Source organism: Silurus meridionalis, chromosome 26 (assembly GCF_014805685.1).
Source record: "Silurus meridionalis isolate SWU-2019-XX chromosome 26, ASM1480568v1, whole genome shotgun sequence".
In the NCBI taxonomy this organism is placed as follows: domain Eukaryota; kingdom Metazoa; phylum Chordata; class Actinopteri; order Siluriformes; family Siluridae; genus Silurus; species Silurus meridionalis.
The window spans coordinates 3168716-3196576 of NC_060909.1; the positions used below are offsets into that span (position 1 = coordinate 3168716).

Below are 27861 nucleotides of genomic sequence, written 5' to 3' on the forward strand. Positions count from 1 at the left end.
TAGGCGTCAACTAAGACTATGGAGCAAAGGATTATCAGATCACAGTTTGGCCATCCAGAGATCCATCGCTACTTCCAGTCCTTAACCAAGCTGAGATCCGACACTGGCTGCGAACCGTTATTCAATTTCCAGAAATCGATGTGCACAGAGTCACATTCACATGCACAGGTCAGAGATTAGGATCAGTATTCACAACCGAAGCATCTATAGATGGAGGTAAAAATGGCCAAGCAGCTTCTGCATAGGGTGGAGAGGGAGGAGTCCTGCACCCAGATTAGGAGTAAGTAACAAGTGCAATCCTTCAGACTGTATCCAGGTCATACATCTCTAGACCTTTCACTATTGCTTGGTTTGAACTCTTGTTCTAAAAAGCGTTAAAGAGCAAAACTTGATGCGGTCTTCATATAAAGGATTTGTACTAGAATAAGAAAGAACAAATACTTCCCACAGAATTATTTCATTTGTATTCAAGGTACTGAAAAAAGAGAAAAACATATGTACAAATAGGTGTGAGCTCCATAAAGTTCAAACATGGATTTTAATTATGCAGTACAACTATTCCTGTTAGTCTGAATGAGAGGGGGGTGGGGTCCGGATTGGAGTTTTATATAGGATTATATTGTAATGATGTTGTACCAGATTTAACTCAAAAGCATCTTTTTATTGATTGTTCATTTTCATTCAATTGCATAATTGACCACTCTTTATCTAATGCTACAGAACTTCTCAGAAATCCACTGACTGAACCAGAGTTTGGTGTATATACTGTATGTTGGTTTAAATTAACTGGCTAATGTCAGAGGTGTAGAGTATCTGATAATCATGTTCAAAGTCACCGATTCCAATATGATGAATAAAAGTCTTTGAGTATTTGACTTGAAAGTACTTTTGAAGTTGCACCAGTTTTCAATACCAAGACACACGTAAGTAAAAAGCCAAAAACAGTCGATTTGTGAGGTTTTATTTCCATTGCATTAACCATCAACACAACAACCTCTTCAACACGCCACAATGCGACAAAGATCCAACATGTCGGTAAAAAAAAATCAAATAATAAATAAGGCAATAATTTAAAAAAGGGATCTTTAATTAACAAATAAAATCACAATATCATGTTACAAAATAGAAAAAAAACAGTATTTCATAGCCAAATAAAATAGAAGAAAATCATTGTAGATTAGAACCAAACATTCGGAAGTGACTTTGATGTGATGCAGCTCTCAGTCTCACAGAGGGAAAATATTTTTATTTAAAAAAAAAAAAGCTGCTTTTCAAAGTTTTTGGAATTTATTCAACCTCTTTTTGGACTGAAAACGAGGTCAGCGGTGTTAAAAAAGTCGCTCACAGGCAGCAAATGCGTGTAGGGGAGTGTTGAGTCTTAATGATGTCTTTAACAGTAAAAGTGCAAAATGTTTTGTAATTGTCAATTAAATTATAGTGGAGTAAAAAGTACATATATTGAATGGTAAATGTAGTTAAGTAGAAAGAAAGGTTGCTTAATATCTTTGATACTCAGTAAAACTAGAAAGTACGCAAAAAAAATTACTTAAGTGCAGAAATGAAATACATTTACTCAAATACTTTACACCACTGGCTGATGTTACATACCCTCACAATATATGATACATAATACATACATAAATTATGGGACGCGTCTCAATTGAAGGATTGGAATATGGAATTCTAAATGTAATGACTTTGTTGACTTTTAATAGACATCATAAACATAAAATCTAAATCATAAAGCCGGATATAATATACAAAGTGTATATTATCATCTGCACTGTACTGTATGTCTGTGTTGTTATCGACACACTAACTAACTATTTAAAGCTGGGAAATATTTCAAAGCAACAGAGTTCAGAATCCATTTTTAGGTCGAATAAAGAAGTGATTCCTTTGTGATACATTTTTTAATTGAACCGTGATTTAGGGCAGTGCTTATCAACTATAACAAGTGCTATGTAGATGTTCAGGATGAAAATGTACATTATATTTAAGGCATTTGGCAGGCGGCCTTATCCAGAATTATTTATGCAACCGCATGTTCTGTATCAAAGCATTCCTTTTCTATACCCCAAGTTCCTATGAATGAGTTACTATAGAAACCATAAAATAGCATCATATTAGAACTGTGATTTACTTTGCCATGCAGCTGTCGAAAACTCATCAGCTTTCATCACTCATCACTTATTTTCTTCTAATAGAAAAATGGAAAGAAATGTGCTTTATACTTGTCACGTGTCAATTCTAACAGCACAGTAAAATTCTTTCTTCACATATCCCAGTGAAGCTAGAAAGCTGGGGTCAGAGCTTAAGGTCAGACAGGATACAGCACCGCCGGAGGACAAAGGCTTAAGGGCCTTACTCAAGGGCCCAAAGATTAAGCTGGGTGATACTTGGGCTAGAAGCCCTGACCTTCAGATCAGTAAACCAGAGCCTTAACCACTGAGCTACCAACTCCCCTAATAGTGATGTAGTATAAAAACCATGGTCAGCCCAAAATGTTTATAATGTTTCACTCCTGGATATTCAGATAACAATACAACAACAGTGCATTTAAAGCAGTGTGAGTCAGATGGAGAGCTTGGATACTGTATCTGCTGCCCACCTTCCCTAGTCCTGTTCTGACCAGAGCTTTTGCTCACATCCACCTGACTTAAGCTACGATTAGCAGATGGGTGATGAAGTAATCTGGCCTAAGATTCGCAAATCCGACACGCTCACACCGAGTTGAGAGTGCAATTGGGGGACACTGCATGCATGGAGATATCAAAAGTGAAAATGCATAGATAGATGAAATGGGATTCAAGAGTGTCACTGCTGCCATGGCAACCACTTGAAGAAGTGATTTGCTTGACCGTTTCATCAAGCTCTTTCATAAGGCTTTTTTTTTACTGCTATTGGAGAGACACTTCATCAGCAACCAACATTACATTAACAGCGTCTAGAATGGCAATGCAAATCTTCTCTGCGTCGCAATACTAGTTGTTGCTATGGCAACGCTCGGCCGGTTCTCTTGGTGTTTCGCTGATGGAGGTGGAGAACGCTGTCTATTCCGCTGGCCCAAAATCACCTCAAAAAATGTTCAGTCGCATGATTTAATACCAGGGGTGTAACAATACACAGAATTCACAGTTCGGTATGTCCCTCAGGTTTTTAAGCAACGGTTCAGTTCAACTCTTGGGACAGTTAAGGGGAAGAAATGCAAAACATAAAATTGCTTGATGTTTTTTATTAGAGCAGTTTATATTGTTTATACTGTTTACATTTTTAAAACAATTTTAAATGAAATGTTTGCTTGGTTAAATAAAAGATAAAATAATAATTTATAATATTTTTTTCAATATATATATATATATAAATTTGAAATCAAATTAATGCAATGTATGTAATGTGAATATTATATTAATTGAATGGAGTAATTGAATTATTTGGCACAAATTAAATTGATTAAATAAAATAAAATTAAGACTAAAATCAGACCCCATTTGTACATACAGATGTGTATATAATTGTGTGTACAGTATGTGTGTGTGTGTGTGTGTGTGTGTGTGTGTGTGTGTTTTACATTTAATATTACATTTTCTACAGATATGATCCTCTTAACTGATCTACTTATTTCAACAGAATTTAACAATCGTCTTCATTCCCTCCATCCTTCATTCATTCACTCCCTCGACATGTGCAATTGTCAGGATTTTCTTCTTGCGAGAAAAATCCTTGAAAATAGACATAAAATGCTAAAGAATCCATATCGCTAGACTGTCGTAAAAACGTTGGCAGGAAGTGGCAGCGATTTCGCACGTGCGTAAAACAAAATGACTTTTACTTTACAACGTGCTTCAAATGGCATTTCGGCGCACTACCAATCGTATTCCGGGACTGAGCGAGTACCCACAGTGACTGCGTTAACTCTAGTTGCTTTTTTTTATACCCCTGGCATTGTTGTGTATGTTTTTAAGTATAATAATAATAACAATAAACAACTCGCGGTTCGCCTCTTAATACGTTTGCGAGGGAACTCAGGTTTTAACTGTTTCGTACGTTAAAAAGATTACATTCGGTACACGTCAAGAAGAATTCAAGAAGAAGCTTTTATTGTCATTTCAACCATATATAGCTGACGCATTACACAGTGAAATGTAACAACGTTCCTCCTGAACCCTGGTGCTACATACAACAACAACAGAGAAAACAGAATACACAGGGCTAAGGACTGGTGTCCTCGCCACCGAACCGACAGCATTGTACAGAAACGGTTGTGTAATATGTGTACCGTTACATACACATCAAACCAGTTAGTCTGTGGCCTTGTGCCCAGTAAATGGGGCATTGTCATACTGGTGGAGGCCACACCCATCAGGATAGGAATGTTTCATTATAAGATGAAGGTGAACAGTTTTATTTGCAGCTTCCTTCTGAGTGAATAAACTCATCACTGGAGCTTCTTTGGAGTGGATAAACATTATAAATTGTACAATTCTTCTGGTGTGAATGGGTGCACTCACCCACTTGATTCAAATGACCTTCATTCCATTTCTTTTTCAAATACATGTAAAGCAGTGTGTGTGTGTGTGTGTGTGTGTGTGCGTGTGTGGGTTTTGCACTACTGAACTCTTAAACATGCATTTGTCTGTGGAATGAGTTTTATTCACCCATATGTATACACATTCTCATCGCCTGAATCGAAGTCTTCTGGTTTTCAGTTACTTCAAGAACAATGACTTGTAATGACCTCCATTGTACCTAAACCTGGGACTCCCTCGATTCCACCTCATGCACCCGAATGATTAAATGTAGTTTCTCTCATTTCGGAGCTCCTCTCTTGAAAAATGTGCGTTTCAACAGGAAGTCAATAGACACGATCGCTTTCGAACATGACCCTACACGCATGCAGCCTCATCTCCAGTTCAACCCTTCCGATAACGCAGATATTTGCATGCTGAAAGATAATAGCCATTTGCATGCCGTGACTCAGCAGCTCCTTCCTCCCATGTGTGCTAAATTTTTCCCTCAGGCTTTCTTGCCTTCTACATTCAGAGGGCATCCTCTGCATGCACATCGTTACTTAAAGGGACACGCAAGGGGTCTTGATCCCTCTTGACCCCACCCTAATCTCAGACAGGATCATCAATCAGCCCTTGTAGAACCCGGACAAAGAAATAACTCAACCACTATTCATTCTTCTTTCGTCGTCACACCTCTTGACGTCAGTATACAGAATAAACATTGTGAGAGTGTAGGAGAGTAAAAACAACGGTTATTATTCCATCTGGGGGAAATACAAGAGAAGGAAGAGGGTTACTAAGGCTTTTAATTACCATGTGTTTTGAACTCGGAATGATGGATGAATGGTACCGAATACGATATCGAGCTCTTTCGTCCAGTTCGTCTGTGCAGATTTTGAAATCGTTAATCATCAGAGCCGACGTTAATTCTTAATGACCAGAACTAAAACAGTGAGCTTTAGCTTGTGAAAAAAGGCTGTGGGCCATGATAAATATTAAAAGATTGCACAAAAATTCTTTTAAATGAAATCCTGCTTAGTGTCGGGTTTTTTGGGTTTGAATTACAATTCAATACGTTTTAGCCCTTTCAGACAAATTGCCAGATTCGGGAGCTCAGCATGAATCAACTGTTGGCTGATGTTATTTCATACGTTTTCATTATTTAAAAAGTACAACAGTTTTATAGCATGAGGTGAATTACATGTAATCGGACTTCTGATGCGAGCGCCGTTCAAATATCCATTTTTAAGAGACGAATTAGCGCTTTATAGATTATACACGAACACAAAGGATGAGCTTATGGAACGCTGGCAAGCACAAGAGTACCTTTACACTGCAATATATCAACAACCTGAACCATTCAGAACCTGGATGAATGGCCAGAAGGTAATTCTGAAGTGCGACTGAGACCGTAGAGGTCGGATCAGTTATATATCACGGTTTTAAAACATGGCCTGAGACAAAAAAATTCTTGTCTGTGCATGTAAAGGTGCAAACAAGTTTAGCAAGACACAGTATCATATCACGATAACCGGCTCGCTGATGCTGATGATCTTAAGATTTACGATTGTGCTGAGGAATTATTATGTATGGTACTTTGCCTAAAAAACTAAATTGGAGGCGAGAGATTCTGTAAGACAAAAAAACTTTTTAATTGTTATACTTTTTGAGTTTACAAAGACCAGCTTGGACCCCGAATTTATTTCTGAGTAGTACATCAGCAGATCAGAAATTCACACATACGTGTCGAGTCATTGAGTTGCACTCTGTCACTATTGTCCAGTTTATCACTATTGAACGTTTCTGAACGATTCGTTTATTTTTGAACGAATCTCTAATGTGCTTCAGAAAAACGAATCATCTCAAAGAGCGATTTGTGCATTTTCTACTTGACGCACTCCTGCATGAGCAATAAGGAAATGGAATTGAGTAGTTTACCACCAATGAGTCTTCTGGACCAAGTTGTTCGTTCCTTTGTCACGTGACTCCCATAACACTATGCAATGCAATACACAGGAAACAGAATTGAGTAGTTCATCTCAAAAGTCATTTGACTTCCAAAGACGCAAAGAATAATAAATCAGGTTTATCGGTCACAATCTTGACATTATTGTTAAAATAATTATGGGAGTCACGTGACAAAAAGAATTAACGACACGGACCAGAAGAAATAGGAGATGAGCTCATTCTGTTTATCAAAATGTTCTTTAACTGCATTGTCATATTTTCATTATTGGAACTATAGTCAACGTTGGTGTATATGGACATGTCTGAGGATCTGCTTTATTAAAAGTGTAACATTTTATTTTATTTCTGATCAAAGGAACAAGATTCAAAGAACTATATTGCCAAATGTATTGGGTCACCTGACCTTTCCTGCTAAATGTGGATGCTGGAGGCACTCATTTGTACAGGACGTCTTTGAATGTGTTATAATACAATTCGCTTGAACTTGAAAACCCAAACCTGTTCCAGCATGGCAATGCCCCTGTGTGAAAAGTGAGCTCCTTGAAGATCTGGTTTACATGCTTTGTAGAGGAAGATCTTGCTGCTATAGAGCTCTGATCTCATCCCTACTGAACACCTTTGGGATAAATATGAACGCTGACTGCACCCCAGGTCTCCTCGCCTACATCAGTACCTGCCTTTCATAATACCCTTGTGGCTGATGAACACAAATATCTATAAGCACACTCCAAAATCTAGTGGAACATCTTCCCAGAGAAGTGGAGGGAATTATAAGAGCAGATTACAGATACCGTACTTATGACCAGGTGACCCAATACTTTTGGCAATATAGTGTATGATCGCTCATATCAGTATATGTGAATAAAATATTACTTTATGTTATTCTCAATCCAATTTTTAAACTTGCCCACTCGTGTGTACACAGTGTACAGGTGTGGATCACAATTTTGGAGATTGTAGCCAAAGCTCGCCAGGCCCATCAGCTCCCAGATAGACTCAAAAACACTTTCTTCTCCCCTCCTGTTCTGTGAGACAGTAGGTACAAGTATGATTCCCCCTGATCTTGAAGGACACACTGTACTAATAGGATGTTGCCTCCCACACAGCATGTTGTCAGTAATGCTATTGGGAAGGCCTTGTTTAGCATACTGTCTTTCACACTGTAACACATCAGTCAGTTCAATAGTTCCAGTCTGAGCCACCTGAGAGCCCGTTTCTTGCTTTTCTGCTACAGACCAGCCAGTGATGTAGGCCTGGTTCACAGGTAGCTCCCCTTCCTGCAGACGAGGCAAGCACACAGGGGAAACCAACTCGCTGATCCTGGCCTTCTCCGCCATCTTCAGTATAGCTAGGTCTGAGTGAAACCCAGTAGGATCATAGCTGGGATGAACCAGGATCTCTGAGACCTGTAGAGAAAAAGGCAGAAGATGTCATGCACTACTATAGATGTAGCGTGTGAGAAGCAGCCGCTAGATGTTGAAAGCTAGATCTTCATTAAATGGGATTCAAAGATTTGAGAGTGTCATTGCTGCCATAGCAACAACTTGCAATGCTACCGAGATCAGATTTGCTGGCCATTTCATCAAGCTTTTTTGTACTGATTTTCTATTGCTTTTGGAGAGACACTTCAACAGCAGCGGACTTCACATTAACAGCATCTAGGCTGGCAGTACATATCTTCTGTCGCTTGCTATACTAGCTGTTGCTATGGTGGTGATGACAAATGGAAACTTAAGGAGGTGACACTCGGCTGGATCATTCTTTCAATTGGTGTGTTGGTGATGGTGGTGGAGTGTGCTGAAGATTATGCTGCTCGATCAAATGTTACGTTGCTTCATTTAATACATGCAGTTTGCGCCCTTGTGGCCTGGAGATGGGGGACTGTTAACCTGAAAAAGAATAATCCCATCAGGATGGAGAAGGTTGAACAGAAGGGACACGTGAACAAATAACCCCCACAGCATTAATGGGGCAAATAATGTGTAATTAAAAGGTGTAAGCTAATATTTTTGTCCATTCACATGCACACACACAAATACACACACACACACACACACACACACACACACACACACACACACATACAGTGTATATATACAGTGATACCTTGACCTACGAGTGCATTAATGTATGAGTTTTCCGAGGTACGAGCGGTCACTCGGTCGATTTTTTGCTTTGTTACGCGAGCAAAAAATTTAGGTACGAACTGGAGACGCCGCTGCTAGATGGCGAAGTGAAGCCAGAAAGCGATTGTGACGAAAATTAAGATGAGCAAAGAAGAAAAAGTAAAAAATTAAAAGTTTAGGGATACGTAGTGTACAGGAGTGATAGTAAAAAACAAGTTTTCCCTTCTCCTCCACTTATCACCTCTACCAACCCCAACCAATTTTTATCCCATAAAATTTCAGCCGTCATATCACATAATGCCATAACTAAACGTGGGCTCTTGATAGCTTTAAATCCATGTCGCTTGAAAGCTGTTGCTCTTGAACATACAGAATCACGTCGCCATTTTCACGTCCTTTGATTGGACGGTCTGAGAGCGCAATAGTCAGAGCTCGCAAACCGCATCTGTAGCAAACTGCACAATCTCACAACCTATTCTATTTTTTACATTCCACAATGACTGATAGAGTAAAAGAAATCTATTTGGTCAAAGATACACTTACAAGGAACTTTTAAAGACGGACTTAAAAAAAAAAAAAAAGGCTGGACATCGTGAGGAAAGGTCGATCTAAACAGTTCAAAACTGTTGTCAGGCTTTTTCGTGAACCAGTTATAAATTTTTGGACAAAAACACACAATTTGTCTTAATTTCAAATCCCCAGGAAAACATTAATGCACAGAAAAAATGCACAGTAAAAACCTGGGTTTATTTTATAATAAATATCGAATATCGAATAAATAACCAATATCGAAGCTTCTGCTAGAGATGATGTATTCGGGCGGTGCAGCTGTGGCTACAGTGAAATGAGACGTGTTAAATTGTGTTTATTGGGTTTCTTGTTTTAGTAACGCCATTCATTCTGACTGTATGAGATTCCTGTCTGTGATGCAGTACTCTGTTATACTGCGTTTCTCTATAATATTGATGGTTTCTATAGACGTGCCGTCATAATGGTGGTATTAAGAGGTGGATGATTCATGTAGGACACCACTGAAGGCCTAGAGGTGAAATGCACAGCCTGCTACAAACTACAAATACAGATGTCACTGCAGTTATCTTTGCAAACGAATGAATATATTCATCCCTTCATAGGCATCAATCATGTCATCTTGACACAAATTTGAGGTGAACTAGGCCTTCTAATCATACCGGAGAACATGCTAAGATGTTAATTGTATAATTAGAGCATTCAGCACACCAGCCTTTCTTTGTGTCTGTACTCATCTATTCAAATTCTTTTGGTTCTTCACCTGTCTCTTATCTGTATATATTAGGGGTGTAAAAGTACACAAAATTCACGGTTCGGGACGTGGTTTTTTACTTGTTTTTTAAGTGACGGATCGGTACAATTTCGGTACGGTCAGGGGGAAGAAATGCAAAACATAAAATTGTTTGACGTTTTTATTTTTATTAACGTAGTTTATAATCGTTAACATTCGCGAACATCAAGTTTAATAATATTAATAAAAAAATGCGCTGAAAGTGTGAGGCGGAGACTAAACAAACTTGCGGTCCGCCACTTAAAACGTTCCTGAGAGAAACTCGAATTGCATCTGTGTTCCGCATGTAAAAAGGATTGTATTCCTGTTACACCCCGTTACAATCCTGTTACACCACTACTATACATAGTATATTATCTATTATAAGGACATACACACACTTGTCATTCTCAAAAAATAACTAATAACTAAGAAAAATAATAAAATTCCAAATTGAAAAAGAATTGTTGTTGTTTCATATTTTTAAGACTCTTTTGCTGGAATATATATCGCATTAAAATAAATGCGGCATGCTGTATTTGAGTACATATTTTAGGTAACAGGTATTACTTGACTAAATTTCGCAGAAATTACAACTATGAAATGACCATGCTGAAGGTAACACATTAAGACCACTGGATCCTTCAGGGTCCAAATGTCTGAGAGAACTAGTAAAAAAATGCATTTTTCTTTACATATGATGTAAATGACAAGAACTTCAGTGAAAAGAAGAATATTTGGTATTTAATAAAGCATGCACTAGAGCTGACATGAACTCTATAAGTGAATGCATATACATTATGATTTATTTTATATAAAATCTATCAGTGGGTCATCTGAGCATGTGCCCCAGTAAAGAAAATCAGCATAAGGAAAATCAGATGTTTTGTCCCGTAGTATATAAAATAGTCAGTATTATAATATTTGGCTATATTTAAAAAGGAAGCTAGAAATACTGGTGAATGTTAACTATGAATCACAATGTAAAGATTATTTTTCGATAAATTTCAAAAAGATGCGTTCTTTTGATCACTAAATATCAAACATTAAAAAATTTATTTTCTTCATCAGATATTTAATTTAAACTCAGAAGTCTTAAAGAATGTTAACCAGTGTTCCTATCCTTTCCTTTCTTCAGATGTGCCTGGTTCATCCCGACGTCCCACCTCTGGATGGAGTCCCTCCCAATTGAGACCACTCTGTACAGCTGGTGATGGTTCCACACCTACAGCCTAACAATCCATGAAGCTGCTGTGCAACTCGAGAACTTAAAGAATGGATTTGGACTGTAATTAATATCAACAGTCCACTACAATGGCCCAGTACCACAAGTTGCATGAATAGTTTAGCATTTACGCATCTATTACTACACAACTCGACTGCAATGAATGGACATTCGGTGCCACCCAGATGAGGACTGGTTTCTTTTTGAGTCTGGTTCCTCTCAAGATTTCATCCTCATACCATCTCAGGGAGTTTTTCCTTGCCAAAGTCACCACTGGTTCGCTCATTAGGGATAAACAATAAACGTACGTGTTCTTTTATATAACCTTATTACTGCTTTATCTGTGTAAATCTGCTGTGTAAATCTGGATGAGTGCCAGTTCATGAGTGGAGGGCGGAGCCAGAGAAAAAAAATCGAGAGGTAAGAAGCACATGAGAAGCTGATGAGACAAATCAGTGTGCGCTGCTTCAGTGGACAGTCATGCCGATAAAAGGACAAGAGACAAAATTGGGCTTTAAAACACCAAAAACACAGAGACAAATGAATAAGGCAACTCACAAGGTGTGCACATCCTGGCAGTGTCCCAACATATCGTACCGCATATATACATACGCTGCTTGTGCAAATTTCGTCATATTGTTATCATCATTGTAAGATCGCAAAATCAAACAATAGTTGAACAACTCTGGGTTATGAATTTCTACCTTCATGTGCTGAAGCCTCTTCTTCTCCCCCAGCACTACTTTTAGATCAGCCATGTTGTTATGTAGGGACAGTCCAGGCTCGGTGACACAGTGTGCTGGCACTAGAACAGCATGCGGGCTCACCAGAGCACCACTGCACACCAGATGCCACATCTCCTCCTTGCTTTTCTCCTGCCAGTCGTCATAGTCGTACTCGGAATACATGTCCCCTCGTCTGCTGGTCCTCCCTGTAATGGGACTGGTGTGGTCGGGAAGACGGTGGTAAATGGCTGCATGCCATGGCCAGTGAGTTTGTGCCAGGTTTTGAGGTTTGGCTAAGAGTTTACCACAGACTGCAAAGAAGAAGATTTGGTTGTAATTACAGTAAAATAAAATAAAAATTGTGGAGTTTTGACATTGGACCTCTTTGAGTGTTTAAAGGCTCTGGCATGGAGAAGCTGGTGTTGGATTGCAAATGTTGAGCTATTTTATGAGTTGCTTAGTAGCTCCTGGTTCCACAAACTCAACTGACTGTATAAGACTGAAGAAAGGACGTAACTCATAATCACACATTCCAGTGCACATGTTAGTTCTCACTCTCCAGTGTTCTGTATTGTTTAAAGATTATAATCAAACTCTTGATGTCACCCAAATGAGGATGGGTTCCCCTTTTGAGTCTGGTTCCTCTCAAGGTTTCTTCCTCATAACATCTAAGGGAGTTTTTCCTTGCCACAGTCGCCACGGCTGCTCATCAGGGATAAATACACACCGTTCACCTCACCTGTTAAATTCTGTAAAGCTTCTTTGAGACGATGTCTGTTGTGAAAAGCTCAATAGAAATACACTTGACTTGACATGGCTACAGTAGAGTTTGGCAATACTACTATATGTATTTATAATTCTACATCCATGAAATTACACTCATATAACTTCTAACAATAACCAGATGCCTTATAACCACTTCCATAGCTATAATTGGTTTCATCCCGACTGTGTCAGGCGCATACGTCACCATTTAACACAATCCAAATCTAATCCAAATTTGTCATTTTGTAAAGCATTATTCAAATTCTAAACTCAAATCGAATTTAATTAGCAAAAACTAATTAAAACATAAGGATTAGCTTAGTAAGCAGTTCTTGATAGAAAGTTATGTAATTGGAGTACATTAAGAAGGTATTTAGTATTACTTGTAATGCATTTATTAAGTAATCTCAAACTGCTACTACAAAGTTGGAGACACACAATTGTATAAGACTCTGACTGCACCCCATGACTCCTTACCACACCTACATCAGTGTCTACATTTTATGATCTATCGTTTATGAAATCTATTAGTGTGTCATCTGAGCATGTGCTTAAGTAAAGGAAATACGCCATAAGGAAAATCAGACGTTTTGTTCGAAGTATGTAAAATAGTCAGTATTATCATTTTTGGCTATATTTAAATAGGAAGCTAGAAATACTTGTGAATGTTGAATATGAAATAATCCCAATGTTAAAGATTATTTTTCTATATATTTCAAAAAGATGTAACATTTTGTTCACTAAATATCGAACATAAAAAAAAAGAATTTTGTTAACCAGATTTTGTAAGTCGAGACATGTCCTAGCCTACCCAGAAGTCCTAAAGAACGGGGACCTCCTCACCTCACCTACATCAGTCCCTGATTTTACTAATGATTACAAATGTCTAAAAACACATTCCGAAATGTGGTGGAACATTATTTTAATAATTGTATTTATTATCATAATAATAAGAAATGAGTAAATGGAGATTACATGTGGAATATAGTGTTCAAAAAGCACATAGCAAATTTATGATGTGTGGATGTATGAAATACTGACAATTCAAACTAAAAGAACATACTGTATTTATCTTACTATGATTATATATTTTCATTTTGTATGGGAGGAAGTAGGAACTGCTAGCTATATGATTGTATTAGCTTATGGCAGGTTTTTGGTACTATCTTTACCTTCATTTCATGTTTAGGATTAAATTGGTGAATTGAATCTGTGTATCTCTGACTTGGTGACTTGGTCTTGTCTTTTTTTGCATTGTGTAACTTCCAAAAGTGAACACAGATTATTAGATTGAGGTACTGAATCATGCAGTAGTAGCAGCAGCTTGATCGGTTTGATTGAGTTTCTTTGTAGTTTTGTACATAATGTGAATACTTACAAGTATTAATTGTATTTTTCGCTTACCGTATTTTCCGGACTATAAGCCGCTACTTTTTTCCCACGTTTTGAACCCTGCGGCTAATTTATGAATTTTTTCTGGATTTTTCCCGGTTTCACAAACTTCAAGGCAAAAAACTGAACCCTATAACATTAGACCAATGAAATTTCCGCACGGAAACAAAAAAACGCACCTCAACCGTGTTCTGAGCTGCACGGCATCGGGAGAAAAAACTGATAGAGATTTTTAAACGCACGACAATGCCAAAAGATAAACTCCCGAGAGAAATAGTTGTGAAAGGAAGGAGGAAGACAGTGAACAATGACTTTCTTGGTAGGCTACTGTTTAGATACAAGCCGTTGTAACGTGTTGAGTCTGGGTGAAGGGAGAGCTCGCTAACTCCAGTTACAACAGAAATCATATAAGCACAGACAGGTTTCCAAAACTCGTGCTTTTTTATTTTTCTTGGCAACAGCGTTACAAGTTAGTCAAAGAAACTTAGAAATGAGCATCAGAAAATAATAAGGACATATTCCTCAGTCTTGCACACACGCAGTAATAGCGGAAAAATGCAGTGCAGTTAAAAATAAAAATCTTTGCAAAATATATGCGTACAATAGTGCCAATAAACAAAAGTAATATTAAAAATGTAGCCTAAATCACCTGCAAGAGGTAGAAATTGATTTTTTATAGTTAAAGCTATGTTGGTATGTAATGATGTGTATGTTATGTATTATGATGTCTCTATAGACCTTCATTTTCTCAGTTGCTTTGGAGCATTTCTGTTGAATGAAATTAAATTCCTCAGAATTACTTGTTCAACCGCCACATCAAACGAACACTATCACAGTTCAGTAAAAGTGTGAATCCTGTCTGGTCTCTTGCAATTAATATAAATACATTTGTTCTGTTGAAATTCATAGATGCCAAACAAGAAATTCAACTTTGTGCAATTTTCAATCACTGTGATCCAAACCGTAAACTGTGCGCCGTCTTACTGAACATGACTAAACATTTTGACGAGCTTGTTTGTAAGCAATGACAAAAGGACTTGACATTTTAATGGCGATGAGATGTTCATTGACACAAATACTTACTTTTGAGAGATAAATTAAGGAGTTTGAGAAAAGTACAGGCTTTTGATTTTTTACATGATTTTTTCATTATATCAGTTGCAATTCTGCTTGCATGTGCTTGAATATGTGAGTGCTGCCCCCACCTGGTATGCAGGTGACATGGCGTCCGCTCCACTTTCCAGTTTTTAGACATGTTCGACTTGAACTTCCAGAATACTGGTACAGAGGAGAGATGCACTCATACTCAATGCTTGTGTAAAGGGGGTGAAAACCGGTGGGTAAATCACCCTGCGCCAGTGTCTCAGTACTGATTTCTCTTTGATAAGGCGGGAAGGAGGAGTAAAACCTGTGTAGTGGAGTCTTTCTAAAACCCAAAATAAAACAAAACAGACATTTCAGGATGTGCAGGAATGTGGTATTTTGCTGTAACACGTTTTTTCTTTACTCAGATATGAAAAAAAAATAATAAACTGCACAGAAATATAATTTTAAATCACTAAACATTTGTTTTACTGCTGTGCCAAGTCTCAAAAAAAGCACCAAAATCCGCATGACGCACACATCCGGCAATTTAAACCGTCCGTGTGGAAACATAAGAAAAGTTCCGTTTGGCGTCCTGATGATTTACGTAATTTGAAACTCCATAATTACTTTTAAAAGTTTACAAGGAAATTTTGTCTTTATGCTCTATGTTGAGTTTGGTTTTAATAATAATAAACGTACATTTGTATAAAGCGTACATATTTGTCCATGTGCGTGTTGGTTAGAGTATTAAAAACTTGAAAAGAGTTTAGTAGAGTTTCTGTACATTTAGTACAGAAAAAAATGTGCAAATAAGCGATTAATCACGCGTTAACTCATAAAAATATTTTATTCGCTTGACAGCGCTTTTATATATATATATATACACACAAAAGGTGGTATCAAAAAGTTTCGCAACAAGGTGCTAACAATGGTGTCATTAGTGCTATTTTGACTGTGTGCTTTCCCTCTGTGGCGTTTGACATGACATACATTTGACATATAACGATGCTGCAACAGGTTGTTCAAGGTGTCTTGAGTGGTACACGCTCATCAAGAGTGGAAGAACCTCAATGGAAGATGACGAGAAATCAGGAAGACCTTCAACGAGCTCAACCCCCGAAAAAGTTATTATTGGCAACTTGTGCATGATGATCGTCGGAGAACAATCCACATGATTTCACTTTCACACCCACCATACTTGCCAGATTTGGCTTCTGGGCAAATCCGTCTGAAAGGTCGCTTTTTTAACACATTGCAAAGATCCAGTGCGAATCGCAGAAGGTGCTTGACACGCTTCGAAAAGAAGACTTCCAGGACGTATTGCAGAAGTGTCAGGAACACTGGAAACGCTGTATTACTGTGCAAGGGGACTATTTTAAAGGTGATAGTGTAAAGGTAAGGGTGATAGAGCGATTCTCAAAACTTTTTGATACCAAAATCGTGTATAAACATATATATATATATATATATATATATATATATATATATATATATATATATATATATATATATATATATATATATATTTTCTATATAAAAGCATACCGTAAATAAATTTGTGGCTTCAAGACCTTCTGACGCACCAGCTTGGAAATCTTTGGTTCCCGACAAGCTACAACACAAACATTGGAACATGATTGTTCTGGTTTGGAAATACTGCATGACGCACTGTATTTTGAAATGTCAAAAAAGACAGATACCTTTGATACACTGTGGCTGTTTGCCACTCCAGGTGCCATCGAGCCGGCATGTTCTTTTGGAGTTTCCACTGAGTGTATATGAGTTATTGCAGGAGAATTCTACGCTCTCAATAGCACCATCTGAGCTGATAAATTTTACTGAGTATCCGTGATGTAGCTGTGATATCGGGGGACATTGTTTCCTAATGGTGTCGACCTCTAGATTTCCAAATGCACAAAATGAAAAAAGAAACAGATGATTGTTCACAATTCACTGATATGAACTCATGTTTTATCATATGACACCAAATGTCATAATCATATAATATATCTATATATCTCAACCATATTCACTACTCACTGGCGGGCCGTGTGTTTCACCCCTTGGCCTTTATCGGTTTTCTTTCTGAATCAATCCACCTCTTAATACCATTAATATGATGCCACGGATATACAGTAGAAACCATCAATATTATAGACATTTACATTTATGGAATTTGGCAGGTGCCTTTATCCAGAGCTGCTTCCAATTATGTCATTAATACAAATGAGCAGCTATGTATTAAGGGCCTCACTCAGGGGCCCAGGAGGGGCAGCTTGGTGGGGCTTGGATTTGAACTCACGACCTTCGACAGGAATTTCATACACAGCTGCACAGATATGAAATTCTCTCTCTTTAATGCCACACATTGTTATATTGTGTTTTTGTATGGTATTGATGGTTTCTATAATTGTGACGTGATAGTGATGGTATTAAGAGGTGGATTAAGTCGGGTACGTCCCCACTGAAGGCCCAGGAAACAAATGCACGGCCCACCACTTGATTAGATAGAGATTTAAACCAGTGCACCAAACCTGAGAGAAATTCTATGAAATGATGAGAAGATATTAAATTAAATGAAAAATATTTTAGCATAAATTATACATCATTGTAATTTGTGCACCTGTAAAACTTTTGAAAAGTATATTAAGGTTAGTTGGGAGCCATGTTTGTTTGCATAATTATTTTTTCTTTGCCACCCCAGAGTAACTGCTGGCCCCTGCCTGGCCACCCCAAACATGTTTATGTACAGTTTTTTTAATTTGACTTCAAACTATAAAAACATTGAGCATCCACCAAGTACACATGAACCAAAATGTTCTACATGTTCCTCACAATCAACCTGACCTTACCAAGAACCCCCCGCCCCCTCAAAAACCAGAAGAGTGACAAATACTCATGAGTTACTGTCAATAACCAAGCATGGACAAATTACACTGAAATCATACCAATCATACCTCTGATGCATGTTGGTGCTGCCCCACTCCAGGTTCCATTAGACAGACACATTCTCTTTGAGACTCCTCTGAGCTTGTATGGTTTATAGCACCGGTACTGAACTCCAGTAGCAACATCTCCATTTTCATACAGCAGGAAATGGTCCCCATGAGCAGGTTTGGGAGGCGTTACACAGCCAGATTCTGCTCGTTCCGAAACAAACAAATGGATTTATTAGGCAGGATAGCAAAGGTGCTCACATTTTGTGCACACAGGAACCTTTAACTTTAATTGTAATTCCCCTGAACCACTAAAAACAGATTTATATAATGAACATAATCCAGGAATTGAAATATTTGCCTCATTAGTCAAATATGTATAATAAATTTTGGTCTATTAATTGGGTCTATAAAGCATTTTATTCCAAGTTGGCTTTATTTGCAGCAGTGGTGGACATGAAGTAAATGTAATTCATTACTGTAGCTTTTTCAGAGAGACTTTTACTTCAACTTCACTATATTTCAAAGTCAATTTTTATTCAATTACATTTTGCCAAATCAGTCGTTCTTTTTTATTTACAAGGATAAAAACTTCACTGTTGAAACACGCAGCGATCCACCAATCAGGCTTCGAGCGCTCAACTTGTTTTGATCGGCGCTTGGTGGAATCTACTGATCACCAACATACAGTTCAGCATCAGTTCAGCAGAACATTTCGAGAGGAATAAATGATGGAAGAAACCAGACTCAAACTCGCCACGACACCTGTGGCCTTATTTGTGTGATTTCTTTGAAGTAGTTGAAAAGAAAGTTTTAGTATCATGATCATGTGAATAGATATTAATCAGTGTTTGACTCATTAATATCCTTCTATTAATAGATCAGTGTGCTGAGAGTAACAGTCTTTTCACATCAACTGAGTGGATTAGGTAAAGAGTCTTGTGAGAAAAATGATAATAGAAACATTATTGCCATAATAAATCATAGTACTTGAACTGTACTAGTACATTTAAGTACATTTGAAGGCAAATACTTTTGTAATTTTACTCAAGTGAAAGTTTAAAGGGACGCAACTACATGGTTTGTGTACTTCATCCACCACTGATTTGTAGGGCACATTTTCTTGAGATTATTTCTTAATGATGGTGGGATCATTTGGCAGCATTTGAGGTAGGATGAGACAAGTTTAAAGACATCTGAGGCAGGTAGAGTCAGGTTTGAGGACATGTGAAACAGGATGAATCAAGTTTGAGGACATATGTGACAGGATCAATTAATTTAGAGTACAATTTGAGTCAATTTGAGTCAAGTTTCTTCTTAACGATGGTGATCGCTTGAACATTCCGCAGATTTTTTGTTAGAAGAAATGTTTAATGAACCAGTTAATGAATACTAATAAATATTTTTTTGAACCAAAAACATTTTTATATATTTAGGGTTTGGATTAAACCCATTATATGTAACTAACCAGTCAAATTTTAGCAATAAATTTGAATAACTTTAAAAGAGGTGGGTCATGATTTCCACTGCTGTAACTTTAAGAAGGATCTCACACACACACCACACACAAAGCAGAGAGTTTAATTGCACCACTCTGCAGCTTTACCACGTTCACATGATTACCGCATGTATTTTTTTCCACTGATTCAGCGGCACTCACTCTTCTCACACTGTAGGCCTGTGAAACCTGCTTTGCAAGCACATTGGAAAGCCTCAACAGTATCCAGTGAACAAACGCCGCCATTCCTACATGGATTGGGGCTGCACACTGCGAACACGAACACACACACACAAAATCAAACCAATGAGGACGTACACTGTCATGTCTGTAATAAAAAGACCCTTTGTGGTTTTAACCAGACACATAGATACCTGTGTTTGTAAACTGCACCTGAGAGTTCCTGAAATGTTGCAGAGAAACCATCGTAATTATTATAGCCGTCTGACACAAAAAGGATGTACAGAGAGTCTCCAGAGCTCCTGATTGGTGGTGGGATTTTGTCTCCACAGTAGCGACCAATGAGAGGCGAGTGGACGTCGTTGCCATCTCTGAGCTCCACAAAATCGTAGCGACACCTATAATCAAACTCCAGATTTAGCATTGTAAACCTGCAAGAGAAGAAAAGCATTTGATTTGATACAAAACTCTGTAATACCTGCTATTAGTCCATAATACAAAAAAAACAAACAAACGGGAATTACCTGAATTCCATGGTCAACCCTTTCCTGACATGAAGTGTCCAGTCACATTTTGCATTGATTGGATAACTCTCGAGGGTCACATGACCTTGAGGCTTCCGTATAACTTCTCCACATGCTGAATGGGAAAATGGGAATGTGGACACACACAGGCAAAGACAACAAAAATCTTTTAAAAATGTAATAATTGAAATAATTGAAATCAGTAGCGGAAGAGGACACTTACTGAGACAGTCTCCTCCAGACCACCCCTTACGACACTCAGTGCAGTAACTTCCACTGATGTAAAAATCATCCTGTGCCTGCCATGTGCCATTATTGCATCGTTTACAGTTATCAAACACGCTGCAGCCTGAGAGAGAAAAAAGACCAAAAAAACAATCAATTCTTGCTACATTTCAAGATATTTGAGGCACGTTTGAGGTCATTTGCAAAAACATGAGGCACGTTTTAGGACATGTGAAGCAAGTTGACGCCAGTTTTAGGAGATCTGAGGCAGGATATATATTGTTTGAGTACATGTAATGCTGAATGATGCAAGTTTAAAAGACATGTAAGGCAGGATCTGGCATGTTTGAAGAGAAGTGTGGCAGGATGTATAAAGTTTGAGAACAATAGTCAGGATTAATCAAGTTTGAGGGCACTTGAGACAGAATATAAAAGTTTTGAGGAAATCTGAGGCAGGATATATCAAGTTTGAGAACAATTAAGGTAGGATGAATCAAATTTGAGGACTTCCGAGCAAGGCTGAGGCAAGTCTGAGGACATTTGAGGTAGGATAAGGCATGTTTGACAACAATTGGCAGGATGTATAAAGTTTGAGGAAATCTGAGGCAGGATGAATCAAGTTTGAGGGCACTTGAGGCAGGATGTATAAAGTTTGGGAAAGTCTGAGTCGCTATATATTAAGTTTGAGGACATTTGATGCAGGATAAGTCAAGTTTGAGTAAATTTGAGCCTGTATGTGGCAAATCTAAGAACATGAGAGGAAATTTAAGTAAAGTTTCTATTAGGTGACAAAACCTAAAGACATTTTTTTTCAATTTGCCATTACTAACTTACAAGAGCCTGGAAACATTTGCATTGTTTACTGGTGGAAATATAAATAATTAAGGATTGGCCAAAGGTTACCTTCATGTCCTGACACAGTGAGTTTAAAAGTGTGTATCACTAAGCACTAGTTAATTTAGTGTAATGTGCCAAACTAAGGTGCTGCTTGACATATGAGTCACCGCATGACTAAGACGATGAGTGACTAGTCACCACATGGTTATATTTCAAAATCTTTGCAAAGAAAGGAAAGCTTCAAACAGGTTTAAATTCTCAAGAACTTTGCTGTGAAAAGTCAACAAATTAACAATAGTCACCTGTCACCTGTCTCACCTGTTATTTCCACTCAATTAGAGGCCGTGCATTTCACACCTAGAGCTTTAGTGGTGTTCTACCTGAATCAATCCACCTCTTAATAACATCATTTCGACACCACGGTTGAAGAATTCATCCACATTATAGAGAAATACAGTAGAACCGAGCGCTGCATCACAGACGGGAATTTCATGCAGTAAGAGTGAACGTCATTCACTCTCACAAAGCAAGAAACCCAATGAACACCATTCAACAAGTCTCCTTTCACTGTAGCCGCAGCTGCATCACCCGCTTATATCATCTCTAACAGAAGCATCGATATTAAACTCATAAAATAACACTGGGTTTTCTGTGCACTCTTTCCATGTATTACAGTTTTTCCAGGGTTTTGAAATGAATTGCCTGTCTTTGTGTTTTATAGTTCATGAAAAAGGGTTATGAAAAAAGTTTTGAACTGTTTTGTCTGACTTTTTCTCGCAATGTCCAGCATTTTTTCGAAAAGTCTGTCTTTTAAATGTCCTTGTAAGTGTATCTGCGACCAAGTCAATTTATTTTCCTCTGTCAGCCATTGTGAAGTGAAAAAAACAGCTATTAAATCCACACAAATATATTTGAGCTTGTGCAGATGGCTACAGATGTGGTTTATGAACGCTGTCTAACGATCTCTCTGACATCTGAAAAAAAGGACGTGAAGAAAGCTTTTGAATGCCTTCCAGAGATCCTCAGTGTGGAAATCTGATTGGTTAAAGCACCACCTTCAGGCAACATGGAGTTAAGGCTAAAATAACCCACAGGTTCTTTAAAGGCCTTACAAAATATATTAAATATAAAATATATTAATCCATTAGTCAGTGATTAAGAGAAGGCCTTGCTGGCCCTAATGGCTCACCAATGTTTCCAACACAACACCCTTAAATCATCGTTGCTTAAATACTAGGTCACTTCTACTTCATCCAAAACCTTTATGTGTACTTCCTCACTGGCTGGGTCTCAATCAGCTCCCAAGGTCATTAATCACTACATGGTTTATACACCTTCAGGCAATGGAAGGACACTGGATTGGTGATCAAATTTATGGCTGCTTTGCATGTACTAACATTAACCACTTTAACTCATTAAAAATGTATGTAACAGTTCAAATATAGTTAAAAATCAAAGCCATTATTTGAAAGCCACAAAGGTGCATACATATGAAGTTGACAGAGAGTTCATGCTTCTTTTTCTTTCAAGATAAAAGTCTTTCGTGATTGAGAAAGCCCTTAAAATAGCCGATTACCTGATCAGTGCCCTGATTACTAAACTAGGGAGCTGATTGCACACACTGGTTTATATAACCCTAATTTTCAGTATGTGGTCGTAAAATCTTTTTGACTTTGTTATGACTTTATATAAAAAATCCCCCCCAAAAAATACAGAACTGTATTATAGGTCTAGACGGTTCATTCAAAAGGCGTCATTAAAATAAGAAATAAAAAATGCATCAAAAGCTGATAGAGGCACATCTGTCACACTGTTTAAATACTGTCATAGGTCTTTACGATAAGGACCATTACTAATATGTGATGCAATGAAGTAATAATATTCAATTTTCTTCCAGTCAGGTGTAACCTGGTAAATATAACATATAAATGTCTTTAATTAGCAGAGACATTTGCAAATATTACTTAAAAATAGATAGAATAAATAGACAAACAAAGGTATACAGAGACAATAATTAATTGAATGACTGATTAATTATGATTAACAGACAGACAGACAGACAGACAGACAGACAGACAGACAGACAGACAGACAGACAGACTCAATCATACCTTGGTGGATGATGCAGGGGTCACACTGGTGGATGTCGTTCCGGCAGCAGGGCACAGCGTAGCCCACCCTTGTCCTCTGAGATGAACACTCACAACGTATCAGCTTGTACTCACAGCAGGAGCGACACATGGCGTTCCAACGAGAGCCAGGACATTTATCCTCCTGAACTCTAGACTCTGAAAAGCACATACTGACTAATAATAGTTCATCATGATAATCATGGATACTATGGCAAGATGGTGTATCGACTAACTCAAAGTGAAAAGTACAGCATTATTAGGAAAAAAAACTGCGTCATAACATTTTCACGAGTACATTGATTTTTCCATTGTCAGAAAAAGACTTTGGGGCTTTCAATCACGACTGTCTGAGCTACATTATCCCATTTTATTCCAAAATGAATAAGATTCATTATTTTCATCAAAGTTCTACAAACAATACCCCATTATGGCACAATCAATGAAGTGTATTTAAAGTCTGCAAATTTACATCACAGCCTTTGCAATTACACTCAAAATTGAGCTCAGGTGCATCCTGTTTCCACTGATCATCCTTGAGATGTTTCTACAACTTGATTGGAGTCCACCTGTGGTAAATTCAGGTGTTTGAACATGATTTGGAAAGACACACATATGTCTATACGAGGTCCCACATTTAACAGTGCATGTCAGCACAAACCAAGCCTGTGTCTGTAGACCTCAGAGACAGGACTGTATCGAGGCACAGCTCTGGGGAAGGGGACAGAAGAATTTCTGCAGCATTGAAGGTCCTAATGAGCACAGTGGCCTCCATCATCCCCAAATGGAAGAAGTTTGGAACCACCAGGACTCTCCCTAGAGCGAAGCCGCCCGGGCAAACTGAGCGATCAGGGGAGAAAGGCTTCTTGAGGGTGACCAAGAACCCAAATGTCTCTCTGAAATAGCTCTGGCATTACTCTGTGGAAAGAGCAGAACCTTCCAGAAGAACAACTATTTTTGCAGCACGTTACCAGGCCTGTATGGTAGAGTGGCCAGGCGGAATCCACTCCTCAGTAAAAAGCACATGACAGCCTGCCTAGGGTTTGCCAAAAAGCACCTGAAGGATTCTTAGCCAATAAAAAAAAAAAACAAAGATTGAACTCTTTGGCCTGAATGCCAAGCGTCATGTCCCTAGAGTAAAGCATGGTGGTGGCAGCATCATGCTTTGGGGATGTTTTTCAGCAGCAGGAACTGGGAGACTTGTCAGGATCGAGAGAAAGATGAATGCAGCAATGTACAGAGACGTCTTTGAAGAAAACCTGCTCCAGAGCTCTCTGGACCTCAGACTGGGGCGACGGTTCGTCTTCCAACAGGACAAACACCCTAAACACACAGCCAAGACAACAAAGGAGTGGCTACTGGTCAACTCTGTGAATGTCTTTGAGTAGCCCAGCCAGAGCCTAGACTTGAACCTGATTAAACATCTCTGAAGAGACCTAAAAATGGCTGTGCAGAAACTGGCCACATATAGATGTGCTAAGCTTGTAGCATTATACTCAAAAAGACTTGAAGCTATAATTTGTGCCAAATCAGCAGCACTCCTGTCTAATTAATCTTCATTACACACTTGTCATGAAGAACGTTATTGGAACACCACTAAAAGAGGTATACAGTATGACAATTCTACAACAGAACTACAACAATTTACTTTAACTACAACAACAACTGAACATATGAAACTCTACACCACAAACTTGATCTCGGGATTAAACCAGGGACCCTGGAGCTATGAGATTGCAAAGCTACATTGGTAGAATCATATTACAACATTGCCCGACTTTTGAGAATGTCAAGTGGTCAACCAAAATGAAACAACATTCCTCCAGGACCAAGGTGTTCCATAAGTCAACATGGATCTCTTGTGCAAACAACAGAAAAACAATAGAACAGTGATTGACACAACGGGTCTAATCAGTACACATAGCTCGTCTGGTGTAAAGTGCAAAAAGGTCAGAAAAGTGCTTTTTACTTGTCACATCTGCTTTACAGCACAGTGTCATTTTTTCTTCGTATATCCCAGTGATGTTAGGAAGCTGCGTTGGGTCTGCTGTGGTGCGGTAGCGGGCGGTTTTACTGTTGCTGTGGGCAGGAATGGGTGGTCAAATTAATATAGTGTGAGTCCTGCCATCCCGCATATTCGGCTAGTTGTAATGTTTTGTTTAAAAATAGTTTATACGTTTTTTAAGGCTAATAAAAAAATAAATAAAAAAAACAGGGTGTTTGTCATGTACGTGCTTTACTTTAGCATTGCTTTATTTTACTGTTTATCAGTTTAATGGTTTATATCTGTTATTATACTGTAGGTTAAATGTAGCTTTAATATTTGTGTACATTTTTACACAATTTTTATTAGCTGTGACGGAATGTTTGCGGAAGTGGACACAAAAATTGCAGGAACGGGTCAGAAATTTAACCCATGAAGCACAGAGGGTTAAGGGCCTTGCTTAAGGGCCCCAAGAGTGGCAGCTTGGGGCTTCAACCCTCTGACCTTCCCTTTCGATCTGCTTAACCACTGAGCTAGCAAAAAGACAATATTCATTTGCTAATGATATTATCACAACAATTTCAAGCTGCTCCTGTGGGGCCCTTGAGCAAGGCCCTGACCCCTGTCTGCTCCAGGGGTGTTAAGACCCAGAGCTCTGACCCAAACTTCCTAACATGCCTTGCAGACAAATAAAATAATTTGACTGTGCTGTAATGTACACTTGAAAAATAAAGGCGTTTAGCTCTAATTATTTATAATTACTGATTATTACTTGTACTGATGATTATTTTGGATATAAAAAAAAATCACATTTAATGTCATTTTTGCAATGTCCCTTCATCAGTTTAATCCCAAACAGCATTTCCAGCCAACCTTTCCTGGCTTGTTCGTCTGATTTCTGCTTTTCTCATTCAGGAAAGTATTTGAACGGCTGTGGACCATGACATGGAGCATGATCTTGGATCCTGCTGTGTCCCATCACTCACACATACATCTGCATATTCCAGAGAACAACCATATAATCATCAAGCCATGGTTTATGACTAATACTCCTGACTATGGAGATAGATCTTTCATCATCACAGACATAAGAGGAATGTTTTAAGAAAGAAGCACTTGAAAAACAGATTTTCTCAGTTGCTTTGGAGCAGAAAAACGACCTGATCAACCTCCACATCATGGAGTCACTCGGGCACATCGTAAAAGCAGTTCATTCATTTAATCGATTGCGTACAAGTGTCTGCTGTTTCCTACATTATCAGTTGTTTATCACCTTAGTCTCAACCCCCAAAACATCCAGGCATCTGTGAACCAGTTGTTCTAATTTCAAGTTTCAATTTCTATTAAACTTGATTTTTTTATTGTTTTGTAAATGTGTCTTAATTGTGCAGATGAATCTTGAATGTTATTAATGAAGCCAAGTGTAGAGAATCAGATCAACCAATGAACAAATAGTTCTCTAAAAAAGGTCAAAGGTGAATCTTGTGAACCTTCAATTGGTGAGCGTATACAGCCAAAACACAGTATTACAATTTCTGAAAATGAATAAACATCCAGGAAATGAACAAACGCAGTTTGTTTCATTACAGTACAGTAAAAATGTGAATCCCGTTCGGTCTCTCGCAATCGATATCCCATATACAGTAATATGGACATTTGTGCTGTTGAAATTCATAAATGCCATACAGGAGAAAATTGCATTTTCAATCATTGTAATGGGAACTGTAGTTTACATCAGGAAATACTGATACTGAAAACACGACTAAACCTTTTAACCATCCTGATTATTAACTTATATAAATATTATATAATATTAAATATTTACTTTTGAGAGATGAAGTAATTATTTTGAGAAAAGTACAGGCTTTTGCAGGTAATCGGATGTGTTGTGCTGTTTGTACTAATTGCTTCGTGGTTTGCAAATATTAAGGATGATTCAAGAAGTGCTCCAAAACATCTAAGAAAAAGTGTAAAAAAGCATAAACAATAAGACTGTTGTACATAAATTGTTCTTACCATTTGGCCAGGAGATCACTGAACAGCAGACCTGAAGGATGTAAAAGAAAAGAGGTAGCACACATGATTGCTGCCTGTGCAAAGAAAGCATCCGGAATCGTCGCATTCTTTTTTCCAAGGACGCTTCTTCTCAAGATTGATTGATCTGCCACAAAGTTTCTCATTCACTCAGACCCTCTCATCCAAGTGTGGACTCAGCACTGAGCTGCTCCTGTGACGTAACAGGTCTATGAAGAGACTTTGATCCAGAGTAAGACTCTTTTAACCCATTGTTTAACACAGCCACTTCTGCTCTGCTGCACACACACACACACACACACACACACACACACACACACACACACACACACACACACACACACACACACACACACTGAGAAATACATCCTTGCATACTGTTACAAACTATTTTCCATATTATTTGGAGATATTGT

The 27861-nt window shown here is 38.1% G+C and overlaps 1 protein-coding gene across 1 annotated transcript; it reads right to left on the reverse strand.

Annotated features, from left to right (window-relative positions):
- Window positions 1–7295: 7295 nt before the first annotated feature.
- Window positions 7296–27626, reverse strand: pamr1a (peptidase domain containing associated with muscle regeneration 1a). The gene is made up of 12 exons (XM_046840653.1): window positions 27428–27626; window positions 23410–23586; window positions 20460–20585; window positions 20237–20351; window positions 19926–20143; window positions 19695–19802; window positions 18056–18238; window positions 16799–16996; window positions 16644–16710; window positions 15218–15438; window positions 11835–12166; window positions 7296–7885 (listed from the first exon to the last, which is right to left on the reverse strand). Exons 1-12 carry the CDS (start codon window positions 27531–27533, stop codon window positions 7349–7351), a joined length of 2388 nt encoding a protein of 795 aa, XP_046696609.1. The 5' UTR covers window positions 27534–27626; the 3' UTR covers window positions 7296–7348.
- Window positions 27627–27861: the final 235 nt, after the last annotated feature.